This window comes from Vipera ursinii (genome assembly GCF_947247035.1).
Source record: "Vipera ursinii genome assembly, chromosome: 9".
In the NCBI taxonomy this organism is placed as follows: Eukaryota; Metazoa; Chordata; class Lepidosauria; order Squamata; family Viperidae; genus Vipera; species Vipera ursinii.
Window position 1 is genome coordinate 10,061,652 of NC_139523.1, and position 25,676 is coordinate 10,087,327.

General features: G+C 41.8%; 2 protein-coding genes across 2 annotated transcripts in view; both read right to left on the reverse strand.

The window, feature by feature from the left end:
• Positions 1-4,034: 4,034 nt before the first annotated feature.
• On the reverse strand, positions 4,035-9,078 carry LOC310644209 (fatty acid-binding protein, liver; the record flags this gene model as incomplete). Its single annotated transcript, XM_083369019.1, has 4 exons — positions 4,035-4,085; positions 6,182-6,271; positions 6,927-7,099; positions 9,012-9,078. The coding sequence occupies 4 exons, from the start codon at positions 9,076-9,078 to the stop codon at positions 4,035-4,037; spliced, it is 381 nt and encodes a 126-aa protein (XP_083225145.1).
• A 6,125-nt stretch (positions 9,079-15,203) lies between these two features.
• The window catches only part of MYOM3 (myomesin 3), a gene marked incomplete at its 3' end in the record, with an annotated part of 40,121 nt that continues 29,648 nt past the window's right edge, over positions 15,204-25,676 (reverse strand). The window contains exons 27-36 of the mRNA XM_083370106.1: positions 25,127-25,194; positions 24,030-24,140; positions 22,713-22,800; positions 20,746-20,784; positions 20,295-20,400; positions 18,988-19,151; positions 17,923-17,959; positions 17,565-17,587; positions 16,079-16,134; positions 15,204-15,479 (exon numbers count right to left, since the gene is read on the reverse strand). Of these exons, the coding sequence (XP_083226232.1) occupies positions 15,204-15,479; positions 16,079-16,134; positions 17,565-17,587; positions 17,923-17,959; positions 18,988-19,151; positions 20,295-20,400; positions 20,746-20,784; positions 22,713-22,800; positions 24,030-24,140; positions 25,127-25,194 (968 nt within the window). The remainder of the gene's footprint in view (positions 15,480-16,078; positions 16,135-17,564; positions 17,588-17,922; positions 17,960-18,987; positions 19,152-20,294; positions 20,401-20,745; positions 20,785-22,712; positions 22,801-24,029; positions 24,141-25,126; positions 25,195-25,676) is intronic.

Genomic DNA, 25,676 nt, shown 5'->3' on the forward strand with positions numbered 1-25,676 from the left:
TAGTGGGCATGGCTAATGACAGATATCCAATAGCATTGCATGATAGACCTTCCAGGCATTAAATATTGACCCAGCCCCTATATCTTAATTTTAGGTTTTGGTTTCCAAAGTAGCATTTTAATTTCGATTTCTCAGCAGAGGAAAAGGATCAACATCCTCTCTGTGAATTCATGGCAGGCTGTTCTCACATTGTGGTGAAAGCATCCTGACCATTTGCTAATGGATGGTAATCTGCATCTGTCCTGGGGCTGTTTGGTTTGTGTATTGCTGAAGTGCAACGTTCAGATAATAAACAGAAACCTTATGTAAAATGCCAATCACATGGGTACGATTCAGAAGGACATATACAGTGGTGTATGGATAATTGTTTAACCACTACCAGTGCCACACCACTGTTGACCCAGATTTAGGAGACAGCATAAAAGGTAAAAGGTAAAGGTTCCCCCGCACATGTGTGCTAGTCATTTCCGACTCTAGGGGCCGGTGCTCATCTCCATTTCAAAGCCGAAGAGCCAGCGCTTTTCTGAGGACGTCTCCGTGGTCATGTGGCCGGCATGACTAGACGCCAAAGGCGCACGGAACGCTGTTACCTTCCCACCGTAGTGGTCCCTATTTTTCTACTTGCATTTTTACGTGCTTTCGAACTGCTAGGTTGGCAGAAGCGGGGACGAGTAACAGGCACTCACTCTGTTACGCGGCACTCGGGATTCAACCCGCCAAACTGCCAACCTTCTTATTGACAAGCTCAGCGTCCTAACTCACTGAGCCACCGCGTAGGAAGTATCAATTGTGAATATGTGCAGATGGCCCTGCTGTCTTTGGGCACTTGCAGAGTCCTGGATGCAGTGACATGAAAAGACAGCAAGGAAAACGCCCCATGTCCTAACGTACGATGTCTTCAGGGAAACACCCCAAAGGGAACATTTTTAGCTACTTCTGCTTTCTCCCTTCTTATCTATAGTGTGCCAGACACTGAAATTTTTGTCTTATGTGCGTCACATTTGCTGGATGGATTGCTTATGTAATCAGAAAGAATAAATACAAGGATTTCTTGTCATCTGGGGCTTCTGTCTTTTATTCAGCTGAATAAAAACATAAAGCTTAAAGGCAACTTCTGGTTTCCTGTATTTTTTTAATCAAGCAAAACCTCAGAACCTGCACAGCACCACTAGCTGCCAAAGGACCACAACTGACCCCAAAATTTATGTTGCTAAGTGAAACATTTGTTAAGTGAGTTTTGCCCCTTTTTACAACATCTCTTGCCACAGTTGTTAAGTGAATCTGGCTTCTCCATTGACTTTACTTATCAGAAGGTCACAAAAGCTGACCCTGGAACAATACAACCCTCATTGCATTGCCAAGTGTCCCAGTTTTGATCAGGTGACCATGGGGATGCTGCAATGGTTGTAAATGTGAAAAACGGTCATAAGCCACTTTTTTCAATGCTGCTCTGCAACTGAAGCAGGTGTTATGACAGACTTTTTTTTAAAAAAAGAGTGGGGCTTTGATTATGCTGTTTTGCTGCCCTCTTTTTTTAAACTCTCTTTCTGTGGGCATTTCTGGGCAGCAGAAATGGTTCTACCTGGGGAATGGGTAGCATAGAAGACCTCCTTTTCCTGACTGTGCCTTATATCCGGCAACCCATGGACTGGCGCACATGAAAGTCTTAAGAGATTCTCAAATAACAGTGATCCTATCACCACCCCTGCCTGGAATCTAAGCTGATGGTACACACCAAACATGGCTGGGCCCATTCCCCAAAGGGGAACACATCTTCTGCTTCTGGACCCAGGCAGGTCTCAGTAGTACATTAAATCACAGATGAAGGAGGCCTTATGCAAGCCAATCTGGCATTTAGTAGCCCCAGCTGAATGCCAGGGCTTGTAAAAGCCTACTGACCAGATAACATGGGTTGAGATCAGGGTGATGGAATGCAAAACCAGAAAGACACCGGACAGATGTACCTTCTGCAAGAACTTTCAGGGGTGTCCCACTTGCTTAAAGGTAAACACATGCGTGTTAGTCGTTTCTGACTCTAGGGGCCGGTGCTCATCTCCGTTTCAAAGCCGAAGAGCCAGCGCTTGTCCGAGGACGTCTCCATGGTCATGTGGCCGGCATGACTAGACGCCAAAGGCGCACGGAACGCTGTTACCTTCCCACCGGAGTGGTCCCTATTTTTCTACTTGCATTTTTACGTGCTTTCGAGCTGCTAGGTTGGCAGAAGCTGGGACGAGTAACAGGCGCTCACTCTGTTACGCGGCACTCGGGATTCGACCCGCCAAACAACCAACCATCTGATCGACTAGCTCAGCGTCCTAACCCACTGAGCCAACGTGTCCCTCCCACTTGCTTAGAAATGTGTAAAGGACCAGATGTGAATTTCCTAACACAACTGCCCCATTTGAAATTCCTTGTGTTAAGTTTGTCTCTAAGCTTGCTTGTATGTGCAGGCAGGGTCTTTCACATGGGAACAACATTCATGTGTCCTTGTGTGTCTGACCAAGACTAAGATGCTGGAGACCCTTAATAAAATTCGGGAAACTCTTAATCTGTGTCCTAAACGAATAGAAGAATAAATAACCTATGTGTAAACTAAAAATGATTGATTAAATGTAAGAAAGTTATTTTTATTTGATTGATATAATAAGAATTGTATTAGTTTAAACAGGAGACAGTAAAAGAGCCTTGGTGGAGCAGTGGGCTAATGCCTCCTTAAGTAACACCAGCTGCCTGCAATTAGTGCAGGTTCGAGTCCCACCAGGCTCAAGGTTGACTCAGCCTTCCATCCTTCCGAGGTAGGTAAAATGAGGACCCAGATTGTTGGGGGCAATTAAGCTGACTTTGTAATAATGCCGCTTGGGGTGTGTGTGAAAGCCCTAATAAGCAGGCATATACATAGAATGAAGGCTACTGCTAAGCTTGTAAGCCGCCCTGAGTCTTCGGAGAAGGGCGGGATATAAATGGAATTAAAATAAATAAAATAAATAAAATAAACACTAAGGGGAAAAGAGAGGAAATATTTAAGGTAGTAGTCTGAAGCTTGTACTAAAGATATTTGTATGTTATTGAATTATCGATTAACTCAGCCGCCATGTTGCTTTTTAAATATTTAAATGTAAAACTAGAAAATCAATAAAACTTAAAAATAAGTAAATAAATTCGGGAGACTCTTAACCTGTGTCCTAAATGAATAGAAGAATGGACCTGAACCACATCACTCAGGTGGTAGAGAAAGGACAAGAATGCTGTGTGTGTGTATGACTGTGTGTTTCTGACAGGCCCCACCTGGAAACGAAGTCATCAAGACGTGTTTACTCTACAGAAGGCTGAATGGAGATATCTTTGTTCCTGAAGGAACCCTCAAGGTCTGGCCAAGAAGGTGAAGCTGCAACGATGCCATCAAAGCTCCACCTTCTTATCTTTTTTAAACAACAGCCTTGCAGGTATACCTGGCTAGTTTTGTGTGAAATAATTTCTGGACCATCTGCGGTGCAAAGGGAAAGGAGAAGATGGACACCCACGTGAGGACAACATTTCTCAAGTGCCGCGATTTATGGATTAACATGTGATGCTGCAACGCAGCTACTTAACGGTGGTATTTGTATGATGTTCTCACAGCATGTGGGACTGTCCTTTTTTGTGCCATTGTGGTTTGCTACAGATGTTGCTATCTCTCAACTGCACTCCCAATTCTGAGAGTGGTGGCCACATCAATTATTTAAATATGTAAATAAATAAATAAATACATTATTTAATAAGATGATAAATAAATACACCTTTGCAGCTTTTTCCTTCCATATTGTATCAAAATGAATAAGCTAAAATAAAAATAATAAATACACTTGCCCCAGCCTTTTACTACTTTTTCTTCAGTACTGTATCAAAATGAATCAATGGACATGCCTGGTCATCCTAAACTCTGTTGTTTTTGAATAAAAGGAAACATTGAACCGATACGGACAGTGGATTTTTTTTTATTTCTCATGTACAAAAGCACCTACAAAAATAATAATAAAGTCATCTCCTTTTTTTTTTTAAATCTTCTTGCTCCTTCGTGTGAATGAGGCTGAGCCGCAGGAGATCGTCTGTGGGAGAGAAATGAAAATAGGGCTCTTTGAAATTAAAATGACTTGTAATTAGCCAATGTAAAGCTTTCTGCAGCCATGACAAAATATATTTCATCACAAGTATAGCTCTTTCAAATTGCAGCAGGGGAGAACTGGGAGAAAAATGAATATACCTTTGAATCAATGGCATTTTAAAAGATACAGAACTGCCTTGGTTGATAAAACACAAGGGTTTTATTTATTTAAGAATTCTATCCTTATTTCTGTTTCTTAGTTTCAGTAACAAAAATTTCTCCAGGGTCCTTCCTCTTACATCAAACAAACATAAGATGCTAAAAATCTTTACTTTTGTTCTTTCTCTTTTTTAACAGAATAACAGAGTTGGAAGGGACCTTGGAGGTCATCTAGTCCAACCCCCTGCTCAGGCAGGAAACCCTAGACCATTTCAGACAAATGGCTGTCCAGTCTCTTCTTAAAAACTTCCAGTGCTGGAGCACACACAACTTCTGGAGGCAAGCTGTTCCACTGATTAATTGTCAGGAAATTTCTCCTTATTTCTAGGTTGGTTCTCTCCACAATTAGTTTCCACTGGGTTGTTTTTTTTGTGCCCCACCCCTTTTACTTTTGAACACTATTTTTACCTATCTTAGAGGTTGTCTTGGATTAATTAAAAGGGAAAAAAAGAGATGGTCACCTGTATAGGTGGAGGTTACAATTTACAATTAATGGTGGTTGGTTGTTTTATAGCTAGTAAATTCCTTTAAGTTGACCTCAGCTCCTGATGCCTGTGTGAATACACCATGCAGTTTTCTTGCATGCTTGAGCGTAAAGAATAAGAAGTTTACTTTGCAGGAAATCTGCAAGAATGATTAGCCAAACAAAAGGGAGGGGAACTATTCTAAATCCAGAAGAACAGGATTTTATCTGCAAGTGACCGTGGCAGATGCTTCCCTGTTTCATTAAAATGAAGAAGCCAGGGGTAGAATGGAACAACAACAACAACAACAACAATAATAATAAAGGGACCTTGGAGGTCCTCTAGTCCAACCCCCTGCTCAGGCAGGAAACCCTATATCATTTCGGACAAATGGCTGTCCAGTCTCTTCTTAAAAACTTCCAGTGTTGGAGCATTCACCGCATCTGGAGGCAGGTGGTTCCACTGGTTAATTGTTCTAACTGTCAGGAAGTTTCTCCTTAGTTCCAGGTTGCCTCTCTCTTTGGTCAGTTTCCATCTGTTGCTTCTTGTCCTGCCTTCAGGCGCTTTGGAGAATAGCTTGACTCCCTCTTCTTTGTGGCAGCCCGAGATATTGGAAGACTGCTATCATGTCACCCCTCACCCTTCTCTTTGTTAAACTACACATACCAGATTCCAGCAACTGTTCCCTATATGTTTTAGCCTCCAATCCCCTAATCATCTTTGTTGCTCTTCACTGCACTCTTTCTAGAGTCTCAACATCTTTTTTACATTGTGGTGACCAAAACTAGATGCAGTATTCCAGGTGTGGCCTTACCAAAGCTTTGTAAAATGGTATTAGTGGACTTGCAAGATTCTGTCATTATAGCCAATGTCAATGCAGGTAATTTTAGCCTTCCTGATCTGGTCTGTTTGGGGACAGAATTTAGCCATTTTTTAAAATTGCATTTGATTTTTCCAATTCACAATCACCAGCAATTCTTTGACTTGCATTATGTATCTGTAACATCTAAGCCAGAGTTTTCCAACCATGGCAAACTTTAAGACCTGTGTACTTCAACTCCCGTAATTCTGGGAGTTGAAGTACACAGGTCTTAAAGTTGCCATGGTTGAGAAACGGTGACCTAAGTTTTAGCTTTACAATTTGTGCTTCCAATGAACAGTTTGGATTGACTTCATTTTTCCTGCAGGTGCAAGAGAGTGTTGCCATTGTCCTCCAGCACATTTTAGCCTAGTGTGTGATAAAATCTCAGCTTGTATATCATGCAGACTGAGAGAACTGGGTTAATTGAAGAAACTGTGGTTCCATATTCTCTATGGCTGTGTCAGCGAACCACAGGCAATTGAATCAACTTCTTACCTTACCTTCCTGGGGGAAATTAATTTTTTGTTAAACTATAAACTATGAACATTGACTTACCTCCACCATTTCACTGCCTACAATTTGTTGCTCGTGGGTGAATTTGTCTGACTTGGCTATTAATTTTCCATCAGTGAGATTTACGGTGCACTGTAAAACAATGAAACCATTACTGAACATGGATCAAACAGCAAGAAACATGTAGATGGCTGACAACAATTAGGTCCAAGCCACCAAAAGCTGTAAAGATAATGTTATAAAAAAATCGATGGGAAAAAAGAGAATTGTGCTGCAGTCACAATCTTGTTAATAAAATGCAGAGATATTTTGCCATAGATTTCAGTAGGAAAGATTTCCTGCATTCGTCCCCAAACTGCTTTTTCCAAAAACCAACTGAACTTCCTTGATTTTTTTTTTCCTTTGAAAACATTTTGCTTCACATCCAAGAAGTTCTTTCAGTTCTAACTTGGAAAAGACACAAAATATTTCCAAAAGAAAAAAGCAAGGAAGTCCAGGTATCTTTTGGGAAAAGTGCCTTTGACCATGACCTGGATGATCGAGAATCTCCATAGACATTTCCTAGAGTCTGTCCAGAAAAATCATAAAAAAACTAAGATGGCCGCTTTCAGATTTGGAGTCTTCATGGGTAGCCTTAAGATTTGCAAGGCAAGGAGACATTTGTTCATTCATTCATTCATTCATTCATTCATTCATTCATTTTTCATATTTTTTAACTGACCATCTCTCTCAGAGAGGGACTCTGGGCAGCATACAGCAAAATGTAAAATAGTTGAGTCTGGCTCACCTTGACTTTTTTTCCATCCATGGTAGTCATTTCTGCTTCTTTTCCCAGCATGAATGTGTTTGTAACAGATTTGTTGGGGGTTTTCGAGGTGATCACAAAAGTATTCCCAGTCTGATGGATTTCAGTAATGGGCTTAATGTCTTTGGCAGTTTTAATGATATCATCTGACAGGGCTGAGGAAGATGGGAAAGAAAATGTAATTTCTGAACCCACAGACTCTGAAATTAATGGTCATAGATGCAGAGGATTTAAAAAAAGCGGTGTTGGACAAGACAAAGGGCTGAGAGGTTGGGAAAGGCATGGAGGACCACAGGGTCAAATGACACATTTCAAGGTGAGTTCATGCCAAATAACGTGGCAGATAAAGATTTTTTATTCAATGAAGGGAAAAGTCATCTGTGAATACATAATTTCAAGAGCTTTTTCAGTATTTGCGGTTTCTCCCTACACCCTTTCGATGTGGATTTCAGGTGTGGAGGAAAACCATCACATAGATACAGCATGCAGAGAGAGAAAATGCGTGGGTCTATGTAGAAGATCATTGAGCCTTTGAGCATCTTAGACTTTAAAAATAAGCGCTGTAAATCAGTATTTCTCAACTGGGGAAACTTCAAAATGTGTGGAATTCAACCCTGAGAATTCCCATATTCCTTAATCAGTACATCAAACTGGTCCTCAGCATTCTTCCGATACTTGAATAGGAGACCACCAGAAAATTCAAGAACTGTAGACCAGACTTATATGAAATGTCTGGACGGTGGTGAGAATCTCAGAGGAGAGCAGTGCAATACTTCCATTTTATTGCCAATAATGCTGCAGGGACATCTTTAGAAGTCACCAGTTAACTGTTGGCCAGGAAATACTTGGAGCTGAAGTCCACAAATCTGAAGATTGCCAAGGTTGAGAAACATTGCTCTAAATGACTCCTTCAAACTCCTCTCCTTTGGTAGTTGTTCAAACTTTTAAGACAGGTTATGGAGCTTATAGTCTTCTTCTGCTCATCTGGTAATGCCAATTAACCAGTGCTATCCCCAGCACTCCCCTTAATGACAGCTTCTATACATGAATTCTGTGTCAGATGAAGAATCACACTATCTTTGTTAAAAAATAAAGATTATGAGGTTTGCAGGAAAAGAGCAGTTGAAATGGTTGGGGAATTAAGTCCACAAGTCTTAAAGTTGCTAAGGTTGGACACCTCTGCCCTATACAGCATAGCCAGGGCAAATAGAGGCCATACACTGAAGCTTGGTTATTCTGTTAGAGTTCATGAGATGTTTAAAAATGAAGAAGGTAGAATAGTGTAGGTGTGTACAGCCCTTTGACTAGTTTTTGGTGACATTTTGAAAGTAGTTAGCTGTTGCCATCTTTCTAGGGCTGAAAGAGAAGGACTGGCCCAAGGTCACTTAGTTGGTTTCTATGACTAAACATAACTAGAACTTCAGTTTCCTGTTCCACATCCAGCCTCTTTACTGCTAAACGAAACTGGCTCCCAGGGGGATGTTTACTCTACTAAATCCAAATATTCAGAGGTATTCTCAAGGTGGAGTTAAAAACACCTCCTATGATCACAAAGGAATGTAAGGGTTTTATTTGTGCAAAGCACCTAAAACATGGGCAAGGTTTTGATTGCATTGTCTTGATGCCATTTTACATGTTTGGACATTCTATGGACACCACTGTAAATAACTAAAATTGTAGCCATAACTTCTTAGACTTTCCATCCCAGATTTAACAAAATTGTACCCTCATTCATATCCTTCAGCCCAGTGTTTCCCAATTTTGACCATTTTTAGACAGGGTCTTCAACTCCTAGAGTTTCCCAGACAGCCAAGTCCACACATCTTAAAATTGCCAAAGTTGAGAAACGCTATCTAGCTACAGGTAAGGACCAGTCCTTCCTCCTTGAGTTTGAGTAACTGTACTGTAGGGCTACCCTAAACAACTCTTTTGCTCCTCATTGTAAGTTGCTTAGCTTTCCAGTTTTCCTCTTCCCCAGAGAACAAGATGAAATCTGGTCTCCACTAAAAAGCTCAGATTCTGCTTCAGAGATCCTGTTCGTTTTGGGGAAAAATGCCTGTAGCTTACCAATTGCTTTCAGGAAGTCTTCATACTTTTCTTGGGTGTAGACTTGCCAGGTACCATCAAATGCCATATTGGCAATGCCGCTGGATGCTTCTAATTGGGAAAGGCCAGTGGGGCATCTCCTGGCACTGGCTGCATTTATACAGGAGTGAAATCCTTTGCCCTGCCCAAATCGGAGCTGTGCACTCTTGAGCCATCAATCATTAATCTTCCATTTGTACTTTGTGAGAGTAACCTCTCGTTCATCATGCCAGAAAAAGCTTTGGCAGAATTTGCTAAATTCCTTGGTCAAGTTCAAGTTATCGTCTGTAAGGAAAAACCCCCTCTTACTTCTACTTCTAAATTTTATATTTGAAAACCACATCAGTCTATTTCTATTTCGGATTGAAGCTTACCCATATTTCTGTCCCTGAAAAAGCAGCTCTTTGCCTTGTTTATCTTGTGAATTAATTAATTAATGGTTGGTCACATTGGCTAAATCCCATAGAATCACATTTATCAAGAGTTGAATTAATTCAGAGTATAAGCATATCAACAGGTGAAACCTGAATAAGATGTCAATATCAGGTTAAATTAAACGGGCCATCAGGACTGTGAGGAAAAATAGGGATTAAGTGTCTGACTGGGTTTATTCATAATGCTGAGCTTTCCAATAAGCCAAACTTATGCATTCATAATGCTTAAGTATGGCTTATCGAATAAACCCCAATTGAGAGAGTAAATAAAAAACATTCAGCTGAACCCAAGAACAAATTAAACAATAATGTGGTTAGATGGGTTCTTATTAAGCAGGCATGAACTCAGCCATGGCAGTTTGTAAAGTATATCACAACGTTTAGCAATTGTGATTATGAAAGAAACCATGGCTGTATCAACATGGTGTAGATGATGTGTGAACTTAGCTACTAGAGGAAAAAAAGGTTACTACAAAACAATATTTCCTGGATGGGGTTATTTCATTCACACTTTTCTTAAAGTAGCTGTCAAAGTACTGCCACACAACATGCTCACACTGAACCCTTACTTACACAGTGCTATGCTTGGTTTGTTTTAACCTTAGTTTATTTTTTCTGCTTAGGAGGGTTCCATGAATCCAATCTATCTGGTTAACACCAAGCATTGTGCAAAATGGAAAACTGATTAATTTGGTAATGTGAAGCCTGTTGTATAAACACCATATAAAACTAAGAAGTCATATAGATATCTAACTGCCTTTGTTCCATCTGTCTGACTTGCCTTTAAAGTCAGCTTCCTCCTCAGTTTAGGACAGGTGTATCCAACCTTGGCAACTGTAAGACTTATGGATTTCAACTTGCCAGCGTGATTGGAGAATTCTGGGAGTTGAAGTCCACAAGTCTTAAAATTGTCAAGGTTGGATACTCCTTGTTTAAGATAACTGGCTCCATCAAAGGGAGCCACTAGTTGTCCCCCAACCCCAACAGCAGCGATCCATGTCATGTGAAACCATGCTGCCTCTGGTCCACAGAAAAACCTCTCTTCACAGTCCATGGTGCCCAAAAGGTTGGGGGCCACTGGTCTAGGACACAAAGTTTTATTCTCCAACAGAAGAACAAATCAAACAGAAGATCTCCTTCACCCATCCTAGGAATGATCACCCAGCAGGCTCAAGGAGCAATTAACCTTTGTTCAGTTGTACATTTGTGGGAACTATACTAAACTGGTATTCTTCTAGTGCAGTGGTCTTCAAACTTGGCAACTTTAAGACTTATGGACTTCAACTCCCAGAATTCTTCAGCCAGCCAGGGCTGGCTGAGGAATTCTGGGAGTTGAAGTCCATAAGTCTTAAAGTTGCCAAGTTTGATGACCCCTGTACTAGTACTTGAAGAGTATTTGAAGAGACCACTAGAAAATTCAAGGGCTGTGGTGTAGTGAGGTAAAATGGGGAAAATAAATTATAGAGAATAGCAGTGCAACAGTTTCAATTTCCCCCTCCCCCCATGAATGCAGTGTGGACATCTTTGAAACTGGGTTCAATTCACAGAAGTGCCTCATTCTTTCAGGATGGCAATTGCAACTGTCAAGTCTGCAATTATTGGTAGATTTGTGCAAGGTAGAGGAAGAGAAAGGCATGAAAGACCTGGCAGCTGATGCTTAAGCATTCTGGCTAAGAGACAAATCATAGTGATGACTCATCAGCTAGACACAAATGTTCAGTAACTTCAGCAGGATCAATATGGAGCAACCTTATTTGACAGGGCATTACTCAATTTGTACCTGGTCATAGCTGAGCCACTTCAGCCAACTTTCTAGATATCCATGATACTACTGTAAAATCAGCCAACATTCTTCTGACTTTCCATTTCTTTTCTGTGAGAATACTTAGAAAACAACGAGCAATTAACACCTTTTCTTCTTCTGTATAGAAATAAAGAGTTTTATCTTTCTTCAATCCCGTGTGGATATTGGGTTCTTAACACCGGGTACCCTAACCTTAGCCAACAATTAGCTTAATATTTTTTAAAATGTTATAAGCTGCCTGGAGCCAGCTTGGGTGGCTATATAAATTTGTGGAAGGAAGGAAGGAAGGAAGGAAGGAAGGAAGGAAGGAAGGAAGGAAGGAAGGAAGGAAGTAAGTAAGTTGTGGTCTATTAATCCATATTTGCAACTTGTCATGGGTGATCCTTTCTCGGTGTTTCATCCATGCTAGCAAATACTCTGACCTGGGCTGCAATGGGGGCGCACTGAGTTGAAATGCCAAAGAGTTCAGTGACTTTCAGCACCTTTACTCAACAGCACTGTTTCTTCCTGTCCTGACCTTGGGAAGCTAAAATTTAAGCTAATCTTTTCAAAGATCTGCTGGATGCATGTAATGGGGAGAGAGGGAGCATCAATGTGCACACTTTTTCTTGCAGGAAATCAGGGTCTTGGGAACCTCCGTTCATCCAGCAGTCACACTTTGGATGGAGTGTCTCACTGAAAAATGTAGGTGCCACTGCAAAATGCCATCATTATTTATTTCTGGGTTGTTGTTTTTTTTTTGTAAGCTGCTCAGTGCTGGAGCCATGTATATTTCTTAAATAAATACAAGCGTAATCATACTGTCCAAATCCAACTATTTATTTAGCAAACGGTAGAGCAAGTCAGCAAAGATATAGTAGTGCCAGGAAATCATTGAATCTAAGTCTAAGAAAATATCTGTGAATATTTGCAGTCTCAAGCTAGGCCTGAGTGATTCCATTCACACATCATCCTAAGGTATGGTTTATTTCCATTGTATTCTCATAAATGAAAGCAAGTATATGTCTCTCAGGATAATGTTGCAGGATCCAATCTGGATTGGTCACCGGGACCAGAGGTTTAGTCTTCTGAGCTTTTGAACTCATGATGGAGCTCACTGTGTGTTGGGGGGAGAGAGCACGGGGGGGGGGGGAGGCTCAGCTAATCTCAATGTACACATGTTGTACTTTGACAATAAAGGTTTATTTATTTATTTATTATTTATTTATTTATTAATATTTAGTCCAAAGCCCACATTCTGGCAGAGAGAAGTTTCCTGAGGATGGACTCTAGCATGAGTTCAAAAGACTAAACCTCTTATCCCAGTGACCAACCCAGATTGGATCCTGCAACATTATCCTGGGAGACGTATGTTTGCCTTTGTTCATGAGATTGGATCTGATCGAAGTAAAGGAAAAGTCTTCAAAATTTAATATTGAAAGGGAAATTTAAAATGGAATTTGCTGCAGTGGAAACTTACCGAGTGGAGAAAAAAGGTTATAATAGACGGGAACCAGGAAAGGAGAGCATCAAGGGAGGAAATAAGATAAACATGTAGACAAAAATTAGCTTAAGAGTGAGAAAAGGAAGAGGACAAACTATTAAAAGATAGCTGTAAGAGGAAATGGCTAGCCAGGAAAGGCATATTGAATTGAAAAACAGGAAAACCAGCTGAATGAGATAAGAGCAGTGGTGGGATTCAGCCAGTTGGCACCAGTTCGGCAGAACCGGTAGCTAATTTTTTGTTGCCCAGGCCCAGAATGAATTTCTGGAAGCGGCATCCACACAGAGAACTGGTTGTTCACCTATTTGAATCCCACCACTGCATAAGAGGAAAGGCATACTGAATTGAAAACAGAATAAGAAGTCCTAAAAAAGGGGGGCCATAAATATCCACAGAGTTCAAAATAACCATTTAAATAAGTCTATTTTTTTCTTATTATTGTTGAACATGTGAATATGATTTAATTTGTTAGCAGGAAATGTGTTAGAAGTAGACAGAAAGAGTGCAACCCCGTAGTACCTCAGCCAATGGGGAAAGAGAAGGGATGTGTTGGCCAGGACAGGGTTGTATAAAAAAGGGAATATTTTGGGTTGAAACATTGGAGAGAACCAAGCTTTGATAGCTTATTGCAATAAATGAAAGAAAAGGCCTTTACTGTGTTTTGGCTGGTTATTGGTCAGGCGAGCTTGCCTCTGGCCACGAAGGAAAGTAGCCAGGAGCACATAACAGATCCATTGTATTCTGTTGAATAAGATACATCAGTTAGGTTTGCTCATAGTGCTAAGCCATAAACCATGGTTTATAAATCACAGTGTCTGGTTTTATGCAACATGGAGATGGCAAGCAGCAACCACATAAATATTTTATTCTGATTTAGATTCTGAGACGAACCTAATAACTGGGCTTTGTAAATCATGATTCATGGTGGCCTTGATTTGAGCCCATGGGCCACAGGCACCCCTTGGAAATCTTGGGGCAAATGACTTTTAGCATTCTCCCATAGTAATTACCAACTTATAATTGTTTCTGCACGTAAAAGGAAATAGATTGAATATTACCTGGAAACTAATCATTTGACTACAGTAAATTGAACTTTAATTCAATATTGTTCGATGTGAAACAGAACCTAGTTTAACCCTCCCCTGGGCCCACCCATTGGATTTAAGAATGTGAATCACACTCCAAAATATACACTTCATCCTGTTTAATAGCGTCGCACTGTATAGCATGTGAGTCCTTCTGCTGTGGCCTACAGGCAGTCCTCGAATTACAACCACAACTGGGATCAGAATTTCCATTGCTAAGCCAGGTGGTTGTGAGGCGAGCCACGTCCAATTTTAATGAACTTTTTGCCACAGTTGTTAAGCAAATCATGCAGCTGTTAAGTGCATGATGCGGTTGTTAAATGAATCCAGCTACCCCCTCCACTGACTTTTCTTCTCGGAAGCCAGCTGGGAAGGCCACAAGTGATGATCATACGATCCTGGGATGCCATCAGGTCTGCCATGTTCGACGTGGCGCCTCGCTGGCATCGTGCCATCAAAGGCTATGAGGGAGGGAGGGAGGAGGTGTATGGGGGAGGAGAAAATGGGCAATAAATATGTATGAGTAAGTGATGGGAAACGGGGGGAGGGGAATGACAGTTTGACCCAAGACCAGAGAAGCTCAGAACCAGTTGTGCCAGCACCCTGAAAGACATCTCCCTTTCCTAAGGGACCTACCTGGGGCAGGTCTGACAGATGCTGTAACTGTTACAAATATATCCCTGTTGCCAAGGGCCTGGGTTTTGATCACATAACTGCAATAGCCATAAAGGTGAGGACCAGTCATGAGTCTCTTTTTCAGTGCCATTTTAACTCCAAACAGTTTCTGTAGGTTGAGGATTACTTGTATTCAATAAATGGGTGAAAACCCACCTGGCTTACTGAAATGTATGAACTCATCATACCGGGTCTGTTTGTTTGTTTTGAGCTAAAACAAGTAACACCCATATCTTCACTGGCCCGGCCCTTGATATCCTTTCTGGAGATAGATAGATAGATCCAGTGCTTTTTTTGTAAAAGAAAAAGGTGCCGGAACTCACATATGTTATACAACCCGCCTTGCCTACCCTACAAGGTTCCATCCAAAAAAGGTGCCAGAACTCCGTTCTGAGCGTTCTATGAGGAAAAAAAGCCCTGGATATATCTCCAGAAAGGATATATGTATATATATATATGTTTGAAAGCACTGAAAAACACTGAGAGGCAGCCAAGAGACCTAATGCCAATCCTCCTATGGGGCTGGAGGCTGACTTCTATAAATATCTATAAATATCATAAGCCTACGGTCCTGCAACGGTTGGGTAGGAGATGGGGAGATGGGTCTTTCCTTGCAATGAAGAAGGGCCACCCTCTTCTATTGGGTGATGCCTTCTGGACCTGGCCAAGCCCTTAGAAGGGAACCTGGGCGGTTCAGACAGAGGGTGGTTCATCTTTCAGCTCCTTAGGTTCTTCCCCATGCTTGTAGACGCTGACCGTCACCTTCCCAGTTTCAGAGCCCCACTTGTTCTTGACGAGGATGCTGAACTTCCCAGTGTCCTCACTGTTGACGTTCTCAATGGTTATTGTGATCACGGTGCCCTTCACTTCCATCTTGTACCGATCTTTGAAGGTAATGACCTTCTCATTCTTGTACCAGGTGATTTCTGGGTAAGGATCTCCAGAGATGATGCAAGTTAAGCACAAAGTCTGTTTTAGAAATAAAGAAAGGGTTCATTGTAGGACTTCAGATTGGTGAGTGAAAGGCAAGGCAGTTAGGCAAGGCAGATATACCCAGAGGACAGGTAAGACTGTGCCCATCAGTACCAACATATGGGCAGACAGCCCCTTTATGCCCTCTAGGATCCCTGTCCCTCTTGCCCCCATGTTAGGGTATTCTTATGAACCCCCAAAGGGCAGCTACAATTCCCAGAAATTAAATTAAAAATAGATATTTCTTTTTAGAAAGTTTGCAATGGTACAAGATTGCCACATCAGCATTCTTGCATGAGTTGTCATGGCTCTCACACCAGATCTTGTGGGAACCAGGAAGTGCTTGATGGAAACATTGAGGATCACTGGGGAAGAAGAACATTCATTGCACAACACCTGGAGTTGTGCAATGAATCTGGGGCCTGGAAGGATTGCACAAAGGCACACATGAAGAGAGATCGAATGTTGCAAGGCCTGCCTTATCAGTTGCTAATACTGTATCAATGGTAATGCAAGAGTCCCTTATATAATTCAGGGTTCCCACAGCAGTTATTCCCCACTCGCACAGCTGGAGGTGATCCAAGACAATTCATTACCTTACTTTCCATGATGGTTGCAACATCTGGAAGGCCACGAACCACTTTGGCACGGACTGCAGAGGGAGAATAGATGATTGGCTATTCAGTTTTTAATCCCACTTTTTGGGGTATCTATCTATCTATCTATCTATCTATCTATCTATCTATCTATCTATCTATCTATCTATCTATCATCTATATATCTATCTATTATCTATCTATCTATCTATCTATCTATCTATCTATCTATCTATCTATCTATCTATCTATCTATCTATCTATCTCCTTTATTATTTTTACAACTCAGGGCAGCGAACATATCCATCACACCTCCCTTCTCCTATTTTCCTCACAACAACAACCTTGTAAGGTGAGTTGGGCTGAGAGACAGTGACTGTCCCAAAGTCATTCAGCTGACTTTGGACCTAAGGTGGGATTAGAACTCATGGTCTCCCACTTTCTAGCCAGGGGATGTCTAAATACTTTAGAGGTTAATCATGTTACTGGTCCAGGCTGCCTTATGTTGCTAAGATCAAGGTATGGAGCAGATTACCTTGGAAGCAAGTAAATGTTATTAGAAGCTTTTAAGCAGAACCAGTGTACAATTCAATAACAGCAGATTTTTTTTTCCAGAGGCCAAAGTTTGGATCTATTAAATTCTATGACTGTTTCATGCAACGGCAAAACAAGAATCTGATAATAACCATAGGGCTGAAAGGGACCTTGGAGATCGTCTATCTACTCCCCTGCCCATGGCAGGAATCCTTATACTATCCAGCACAAATGGTTGTCTAATCTTTTCTAGAAAAGTTCTTGCTTGTTTTTTTATGTACAAGGTACTTCAGTTACAAGCTGAGTAGCTGCATTACACACAACATGTTAAGCTGGGTGATGTTCATCTCACTCAGTCTGCTCCTTTGCAACTGGGGATGTTGCGTTAAGCCAACCCATCAGATTATTTTGCAATTTGCTGTTTTGTGTGAACCTAGGACGTTGGGTAATTCACTGACTGGTTGAAGGATGTTGTGTGTGGTAAATAAATTTATTCCGTTGAGGATCAGGTTAGATAGATGGGAAGGAACGGCTTGAAATGTGAAATTCAAACCAGGAGTTTTTCCAAGCATCTTTGGAGGTTGCATCTTTGTCGGAGAAGATCCCCGGCTCTTGACGGGACATTTGTTTCCTTTCGATTTGTGCTGCTTCTAAGTTTGTAAAAGCAGCAGATTTGAAAAGTCACCTTGGATTCAAAGTAAATTGAGTCATACTGAGTCATTGCCTTTTTATTTGTGTACTGTCTCCAGGCTACCCAGGGTGGGGTGGGGTTATTGGTTTTTTTTTTTTTTACTATTTTCATTTTTTTCTATGTTGTGTTTTTACTGTTTGTAAGCCACCTAGAGTTGCTGTGAGCGAGTAGGTGACTATATCAAACAAACAAACAAGCACATCTCCCATGAATGCAACAGACCAAAAAAACCCAACAAAAGATGCATCTTTGTATACTCACATTCCTCCACAACTGCCGCTTGCCTACAAGGAAAGCAAAACAAAAGGCGTTTTTATGTCACATACGGTGTTTACCTAAATTTCACCAAAGAAACCGCAGGATTAAATGCAAGACCCGTCTCCCAGCCCTGGAGTCACTACATTTTGGCTACACAACAGTCCCAAGTACTGCATGTGTCAGGTTTCTTAGCCAAAGCATCCATCCACCAGATCTTACAGCCGGAGATACCCAATCCCCTGGTTCTGGCCTGTGGCCTGTTTGGAACTGCTTGCGCAAGTGGAGCTGTGTGGACGAGCGTGCTGGCCCACTGCTTGTGCAGAACCATCCCCCCTCTGAGCCACAACCTCACACTACTTACTTCAGCCTTTGATGTTCGGAGAGGGCATCATCGAAAGCTATAGAAAGCAAGCAAGCAAGAAAAGGGTTGGCTTGAAGAAATGGTAACTCTATGCGGTGTGGAAAAAGAGCTAATAAAATGTTTCCATGTCAACATCTATTTTTATATATTAATGCATTTATAGGAATTGCCATTAGAACCCAGAATTATAATAGAAAAATAAAGGTTTTTTTTTATTATAGTCTCAAACAGAAGCACTCAAGTCCTCACACAAACTGTCAGGGGAATTTGTATTGAAAATAAAATAAAATATATCATTAGAAATTAAAATCAAAATTAATACAGGTATTCCTTGACTTACAAGCACAATTGAGCTGAAAATTGCTGTTGCTAAGTGAGACGTTTGATAACTGAACTTTGGCCCATTTTACAACCTTCCTTGCCACAGTTCTTAAGTGAATCACTACAGTTCTTAAGTTAGTAACACAATTGTTAAGTGAATCTGGCTTCCCCATTGTCAGAAGGTTGCAAAAGGGGATCACGTGACCCCGGGACACTGCAACTGTCATAAATATGAGTCAGTTGCCAAGCTTTTGAATTTTGATCACATGACCATGGGGATGCTGCAATGGTCATAAGTCACTTCTTTCAGTGCTGTTGTAACTTCAAACGGTCATTAAATGAACCGTTGTAAGTCATGGACTTCCTATATAAAAGAGTGAAAGGGAAACACATGCCTGAGAATAACAAACAGATGGAAACTAGAACAAATCAATCCCAAGTGGCACCAATGTTTTGGATGGGTTATGCCAGGGGTCTCCAAACCTGGCAACTGGAAGACTTGAGGACTTCAACTCCCAGAATTCCTCAGCCAGCATGGCTGGCTGAGGAATTCTGGGAGTTGAAGTCCTCAAGTCTTCCAGTTGCCAAGTTTGGAGACCCCTGGGTTATGCAAAGACCTTGCTCTCTTGAGAAGTCTATAATGTACGGTCCTTGTGCTCTCTCTCAGCTTTGTGGTTTTCTTGAAGACGTTTGATTACCTTGCGGGGTAACATCATCAGTGCTAGAAGGTGATGGGGTTTTTACCTTTCCCAGATAGGTCCGTTGTCAATTTGCGCATCTCTTTCCCATCAGTGAGGTCCAGGCTATATTTGCCTCGGTCGGACTCCTTGGGATCAAGGATGTGCAGCCAAACCTGGTCCATGGTTGTTCCTACTTTCAAATGATCTCCTCCTTCCAGACGCTTGTCACTGAAGGCACAGCAGGAGATTAGGTCGTCAATTAATATACAGCCTCCAAATCATAATTACATAACCTTGGCAACTTTTAAGACCTGGGGACTTCAACTGGCTGTGGAATTTTGTGAGCTGAAGTCTACAAGTCTTCAACTTGCCAGGATTGGATATCCCTGCTCTAAACAATATCTCTCTTTCATTTTTGGGTTTATTGTTATGCTATAAACTTCTTAATGATGGTTGCCTTACAAAGCTGTCTACCAAGGTGCTTCTGGGTTGAAAGAATTAGCTGGTGGCCATCACCATTGCCCAGGGGATGCTCGAGAGGGTTCCTTTCATGTACCTGATTTTCCCATTGAAGTGGTACCTATTTATCTACTTGCATTTGCATGCTTTCAAACTGCTAGATGGGCAGGAACTGGGGCAAATTGATGGGAGCTCATTCCGCCATGTCGCTTGCTCTGGGGTTTTAAACTACCGAGCTGTCGACCTCCAATGGTCTTTTGACTCAGTGTCCTAACCACCTGAGGTGCCGCTGTCCCAAGGCAGGCCACCATGAGCCACAGGTAGACTGTGGTTATTTCACCTGTGCTCTAAACCTGTCAAGCTCCAAAAACCAAGAAAAACACACAGGGTTACTTCTAAGATTTTTTTTATTGTTCCTCACCTATAGGCAGAAATCTTGCCAAACTAAAGCAACTACTTGTGTCATTAAAGACTCTGAGAATTACTAGGAAGGAGCAATCTTGACCCTTTCCCTATCAACCAAGCTATCTAAACTTTTCTGTCTCTTGCTCCTCTGGAATGTGGCCCCCTCCCTCCTGGGAATCCAGACTACATTCCACCACAAAATCATGGGCAGACGATCTGTAGTTACTATTAGCTCTGGAGCAAAATAGTATTAAGAACCTGAATCAGATGAATCTTCATTGTCCTGCTCAGTTGGAGCAAATAACCTTGCAAGGCTGAAGGTTTCCTGGATGAATTACGGGATGTTGAGGAGGGAGGAGAAAAGAGACCCCACAAAAAGGGAGGGTCCTGGCCAAGTCTGGGTGGGCATTTGTCTCCTTAAGCTTAGCTTATGCCTTTGCATCTTCTGTCTGCCCCATAAGAACACCTTACCCTGCAAATTTACAGTCACGAGATTAAAGCACATACTTGTGGTACCAGGTGGCCTTCATGGCATCTGTGTAGTACTTTACTTCACTGTAGATCTTGATACCTTCTACAGTCGGCTGCACTTTCAAAGGAGATGCAGATAGAACTAAACAAAAAAGTCAGAGAGAGAGAGAGAGAGAGAGAGAGAGAGAGAGAGAGGGGGGGGGAGGTGTGACCCAAAGTTACCCAGTCGGTAAGATTTCAGAAAGACAATGAGGCCACCCCTGATAAACTAATTCTATTTCTTTACAGCAAGGATAGGAATCCAAGGGCCCTCCGCATGTTTTGAATCTATTTCCCATAATCCTTGGCTGCCTGGGATTGATGAGAATGGAGGTCCAAATCCAAAGGGAAGTCCAAAGAAGGCCACATTATGGAAGGGGAATCCTATCTCTTGTGCCTTGGGTACAATAAATGCCACCAGAACAGGGTATGAAGATCAGCAACTTACTACTGATTCTGGCCAGCTCCTTGAGGATATCGTCAAATGCTGTAAAAGAGAATGCATCACATAATAGTAAAGAACAGCACCATATCTCAAGCAAGCCATTGTAGATAATGTTTAGCTGTGTCCTGGCTAAAGTTATTTTATTTTTTTAATTTTTTATTTTAATTCCATTTATATCCCGCCCTTCTCCGAAGACTCAGGGCGGCTTACAATTTAAGCACAAACCAATGTGCTTAGGAATAGCCTTCATTCTATGTATATGCCTGCTTATTAGGGCTTTCGGGCCCCCCCCAGCGGTATTATTACAAAGTCAGCTTATTGCCCCCAACAATCTGGGTCCTCATTTTACCTACCTCGGAAGGATGGAAGGCTGAGTCAACCTTGAGCCTGGTGGGACGCGAACCTGCACTAATTGCAGGCAGCTGGTGTTACTTAAGGAGGCATTAGCCCACTGCTCCGCCAATATCCTTAGAAATTTATTAGTGACAATTGAATGACAAGGAAAGATTTCATTTAGAGCAGGACCAGCCTGAGGAATATTTGTGGTTCCTGACCCCAGAGGTCCTTCCAATCACAACTTCCAAAAATCAACATCATGGTTTTCTACTGTTTAGAGCAGACATGTCAAACACAAGGCCCGGGGGCCAGATCCGGCCCGCGAAGTGGTTTCATGCGGCCCATGAAGCCGTTCTGGAAACAGTGAGGGAACGGCCCCCACTGCCTTGGCCCTGGCCCAGAGACCCTCCTCCTGCCAGAGACCCTCAGATCTGTCCCACTCCTGCCCAGGCCCCCACAGGCACCCTTGATGCAAACAATATATAGCTGGCCATGCCCACCCTGTAGGCCATACGCACTCTAGCCATGCCCACCCAGTAGGCCACGCCCACCCGGCCCCCTGAGGGCAACCGCAATGCTGATGCGGCCCTCAATGAAATTGAGTTTGACACCCTTGGTTTAGAGGCAGGAACCTAGACAAGTGCAGTTGAGACTTTAAATAAATGAACAAAAAATAATTTATTTATTTATTTATTTATTTGATTTGTATACCGCCCTTCTCCCTAAGGAGTCCTTAGTATGGACTCAGGGCGGTGAACAGTGACATAAATAACAGAATGCAATAATAATAATAATAATAATATATTCTTTCTACTCCATTATGGCAAACCTTTTTCAAATCCAGGTTAAAAAAGCCAGTTTTCCCATATTTTACATCAACACATTGTTAAGAGTAAGTGGTTCACACGGTTAGGATACTGGGTTGGAGGTTAGCAAGCCCACGTTTGAGACCCGAGTGCTGCTGTGTGGCGGGGTGAGCTCCCGTCATCAGCTCCAGCTCCCTCACGCACATCCCCTGAGAAATAGTGATGTCACCAGTTAATCCTTTTAACCCAGAAGCGCCTTACGCAGTACTTCTGGCATGAACTGGATGGGATCACATTGTCTGGACATTCACAACAATCAAATGACAATCTCTGAAGGAAGGTTAAGCCAAGAGATCCTCATCCTTTCAGGGCTAAAGATTGTGTAGGTGCTAATGTAAAGATCCCAATTGCAACACCCTACTGACTCTCAGGAATGATCTCCCCAACAGACCAACTTCTTTGAAAGACTGCTTACCCACTGCATGGTTTAATGAAAATGTTACATCAGTAAAAACTTGGATATGCCTCTGAATTCACATGGTGTCATTCTCAGTCCTGGTTAGCTGACTGGTGGTGAACTGGAAAGTTCTTAACTATTTTCCCCATGACAGATAGAGGTCCTAAGTGTGCAAAGCAAAGGAGTGTTTGAAAATGTTTCTTCTATCTTAACTTTCTCCTTTCTGATTGTCATGCTGAATTTAAACTCTCCTGCTTTCTTTTGGCCAAACTGGGTGGGAATCGCACAAAACATCATCAAAGCACCAGATTTGGGAAGTCTACTCTGATGAACAACTAATATTTTGGCCAGTGAGGAATAAAGGACTGTACCTTCTTTTGTAAGATCAAGTTGGGTTACGTCTTGCCCGCGGTCATCAGAAACCACAGCTTTGTAGACTCCTTTGTCTGCTTTGGTAATCTAGCAAAATATAGAGATGATGTCTGGGTTCACACAACACATTAAAGGCTAAATCCAGGTTAGAAAAACTCAGTTGCAGCTGTGCACCCGTATATCTCAATGACCAAATGAATGAACTATGTAATGGTTTAATGAGGTGGCCTGGCTCACACTATGTGTACAAGACTGAGTTCCTACTTTACACACAAAGCACAAAGAGGCCCACCTTTTTTTAGTTAGTGTAGCATGTTGTGTGAATGCAAGTACAGGTTAGAAAACGAAGTATCTTGAAATTGCACAGAAAATATCAATTGATGGATGACCATATCAATTTATTTTTTTAAAAAAATAAAGATTGTTCAATATCTATAGGTACAGATAGGTCAAGTGAGGGTCAGAGTCTCATTTTGCCATTCCCTGTAACTGTACGATGAACAATTGTGAGGACTAGATATATCTACTCTAACAAAGAGAAGGACTAATGGGGACGATATTTGAGGAACTGTCACAGAGACGTTGGGGTTAATCTATTCTCCAAATCATCCAAGGGCCAGACAAGAAGTAGCAGTTGGAAACTTACCAAGAAGAGATCCAACCCAGAACTAAGGAGAAATTTCCTGACAGTGAGAACAATTAATCAGTGGAACAACCTGCCTCCAGAAGTTGTGGGCGCTCCAACACTGGAGGTTTTTAAGACGAGATTGGACAGCCATTTGTTTGAAATGGTATTGGGTTTCCTGCCTGAGCAGGGGGTTGGACTAGATGACCTCCATGGTCCCTTCCAAGTCTGTTATTCTTTTAAAAAGAGAAAGAAACAGCCCTAATTTGGGGGGTGTTTCTTGCTTCTTACCCATTTTATCTTTTTCTAACATTTCTCTTGATGAAGAATTGTGCAGAATTCAAAAGCCTTTACACTTTTACGGCTATTTTGTTTGGTCCTAACAAACATATTGTCCAGTTATGGATTGCTTACCCCTTAGGTTCTATAGTATGTTTTAAAACACCCACGATGGGGGGGGGAGAAGCCATGCCTTCTCCCCTTTGTGGGTAACAGTAATGGGGAAATAGTGTTGTCTGTGGAATTTAAATGTCTAAAGTGGCATGAAACTGGAAAAAGCTATAGCGACAAAAAAACAACAAAAAAACAAAACTCCAGCTCTGTTCTTTTATTTATGACATTCCATTTCTTTCCTGTTTTGCTATGTCGTTTTATTAATTTAATTATTAACAGTTACTCAGGATAAACTTACCCTTTTAATCTGTAGGAGCCCAGCTCCTGTGTTTGGATTATATTGACCATCTGAGCGGGCTTTGTTATCAAAGAACCATTGAAAAGAAGTATCCTTCTTCATGTTTGATGCCTAATGAAAGAAAGGGAGGGAGGGAGAGAGGGAGGAGAGAGGAAGGAAGGAAGGAAGGAAGGAAGGAAGGAAGGAAGGAAGGAAGGAAGGAAGGAAGGAAGGAAGGAAGGAAGAATACTTTATTTTGATGTATGCTTGCTCACTAAATTTTGGGGTGGGCTGCATTTATAAATCTTGAAGCATGTGGCGTCCGGCAGATACCATTTGCAAAACGAGACCAGGCTTAGTTGCCTTGCATGAAGTCCTTCACCATTCCTACCTCCAAGAAGGAAGTTTAGCCTTTTTCCCTTCTGCATTTTACCCTGGCTGAGATATTGCGGAAGTTGCTTTCTAGGGCCAAAAAAATTCCTGGGATGGGAAACTCACTGGAGGAACACCTACATCTTGGGGAGAAAAAAGTATGTGTGCCATAGACCACCTCTTGTTCATGATTCTGCCTCAACCCACCTCATTTCCAATTTGGCTCGGGTGGAACTGATATTGTAAAAATCAGAACTGTAACAGATAGCCCTCAACTTATGACTGGTTACTTGGCAATCATTCAAAGTTATGATGGACCTGGTATTTACCAGCTGGATTTGAAGTTCTAATGTTCAACACACACACACACCCTGCAGTCATGTGACCATACTTAGAGTGCTTGGTATTGTCACATGACTGCATTTTATGACAATTTTGCCGAAGTCCGGGAATTACTTCCGGTTTTTGGCAAAAATGCACCCTTAACAAACCATTGGTTTGTTTATTAACGCTGGTGATTCATTTAATGACTGCTGAAATTTGTCTCGGTCACATCTTTAAGACTGTTACAAGTTAGGACTGTGATGGGCAGGCTCTATTAAAGTCATAACTTGAGGACTACTGTAATATCAGTCATGTAATTAAACTCCTATCCATCGTGGCTTTGATCGAACGCGGAAGGCATCTGAAATTGTAAAACGTAGTTTTGTTTTGTGAAGTGCAACTGTGGGAAAAGAAGCGCTTACTTTGCAAGTCAGCAGGACTTCACAGTCTTCAGTGACCTTCCATGCCAGTTGTTCAATAAAATGAGGACCTGTGAAAGGAGGAGGAAACAAAGTACAAGGCTGAACATCTTTTGATGCCACCTAGTGATCAGTCTGATCCGAGCACCTTTTTGGGATGAACTTGTGGTGGCCTGTTGCTCAGAAGACCTCAGACTTTTTGCAACTTGACATCTACCATACAGTGGGTCTCCACACTCCACACTTAGCTAGTACATCCTCTAACTCTTAATTTAGGGAGAGGTGTCTCATTCATATCAAAACAATGTGGAAATTGGACTGACACCATTTCTGCAGTTAGCTTTTGCAGCATCTTCTAGAGTCAACCAACTACGGTATAATTGTGCCCAAAAAAGCGCAGTATTGTGGACAGGATTTGTATGTCTTCAACAATGCCTGGGTGTTGCAGTGAAGAATATGGAAACAGCTAATTTTTTTTGAAATACAGGTAGTCCTTGACTTACGACTGCAACTGAGCCCCAAATTTCCATTGCTAAGCCAGACAATTGTTAAG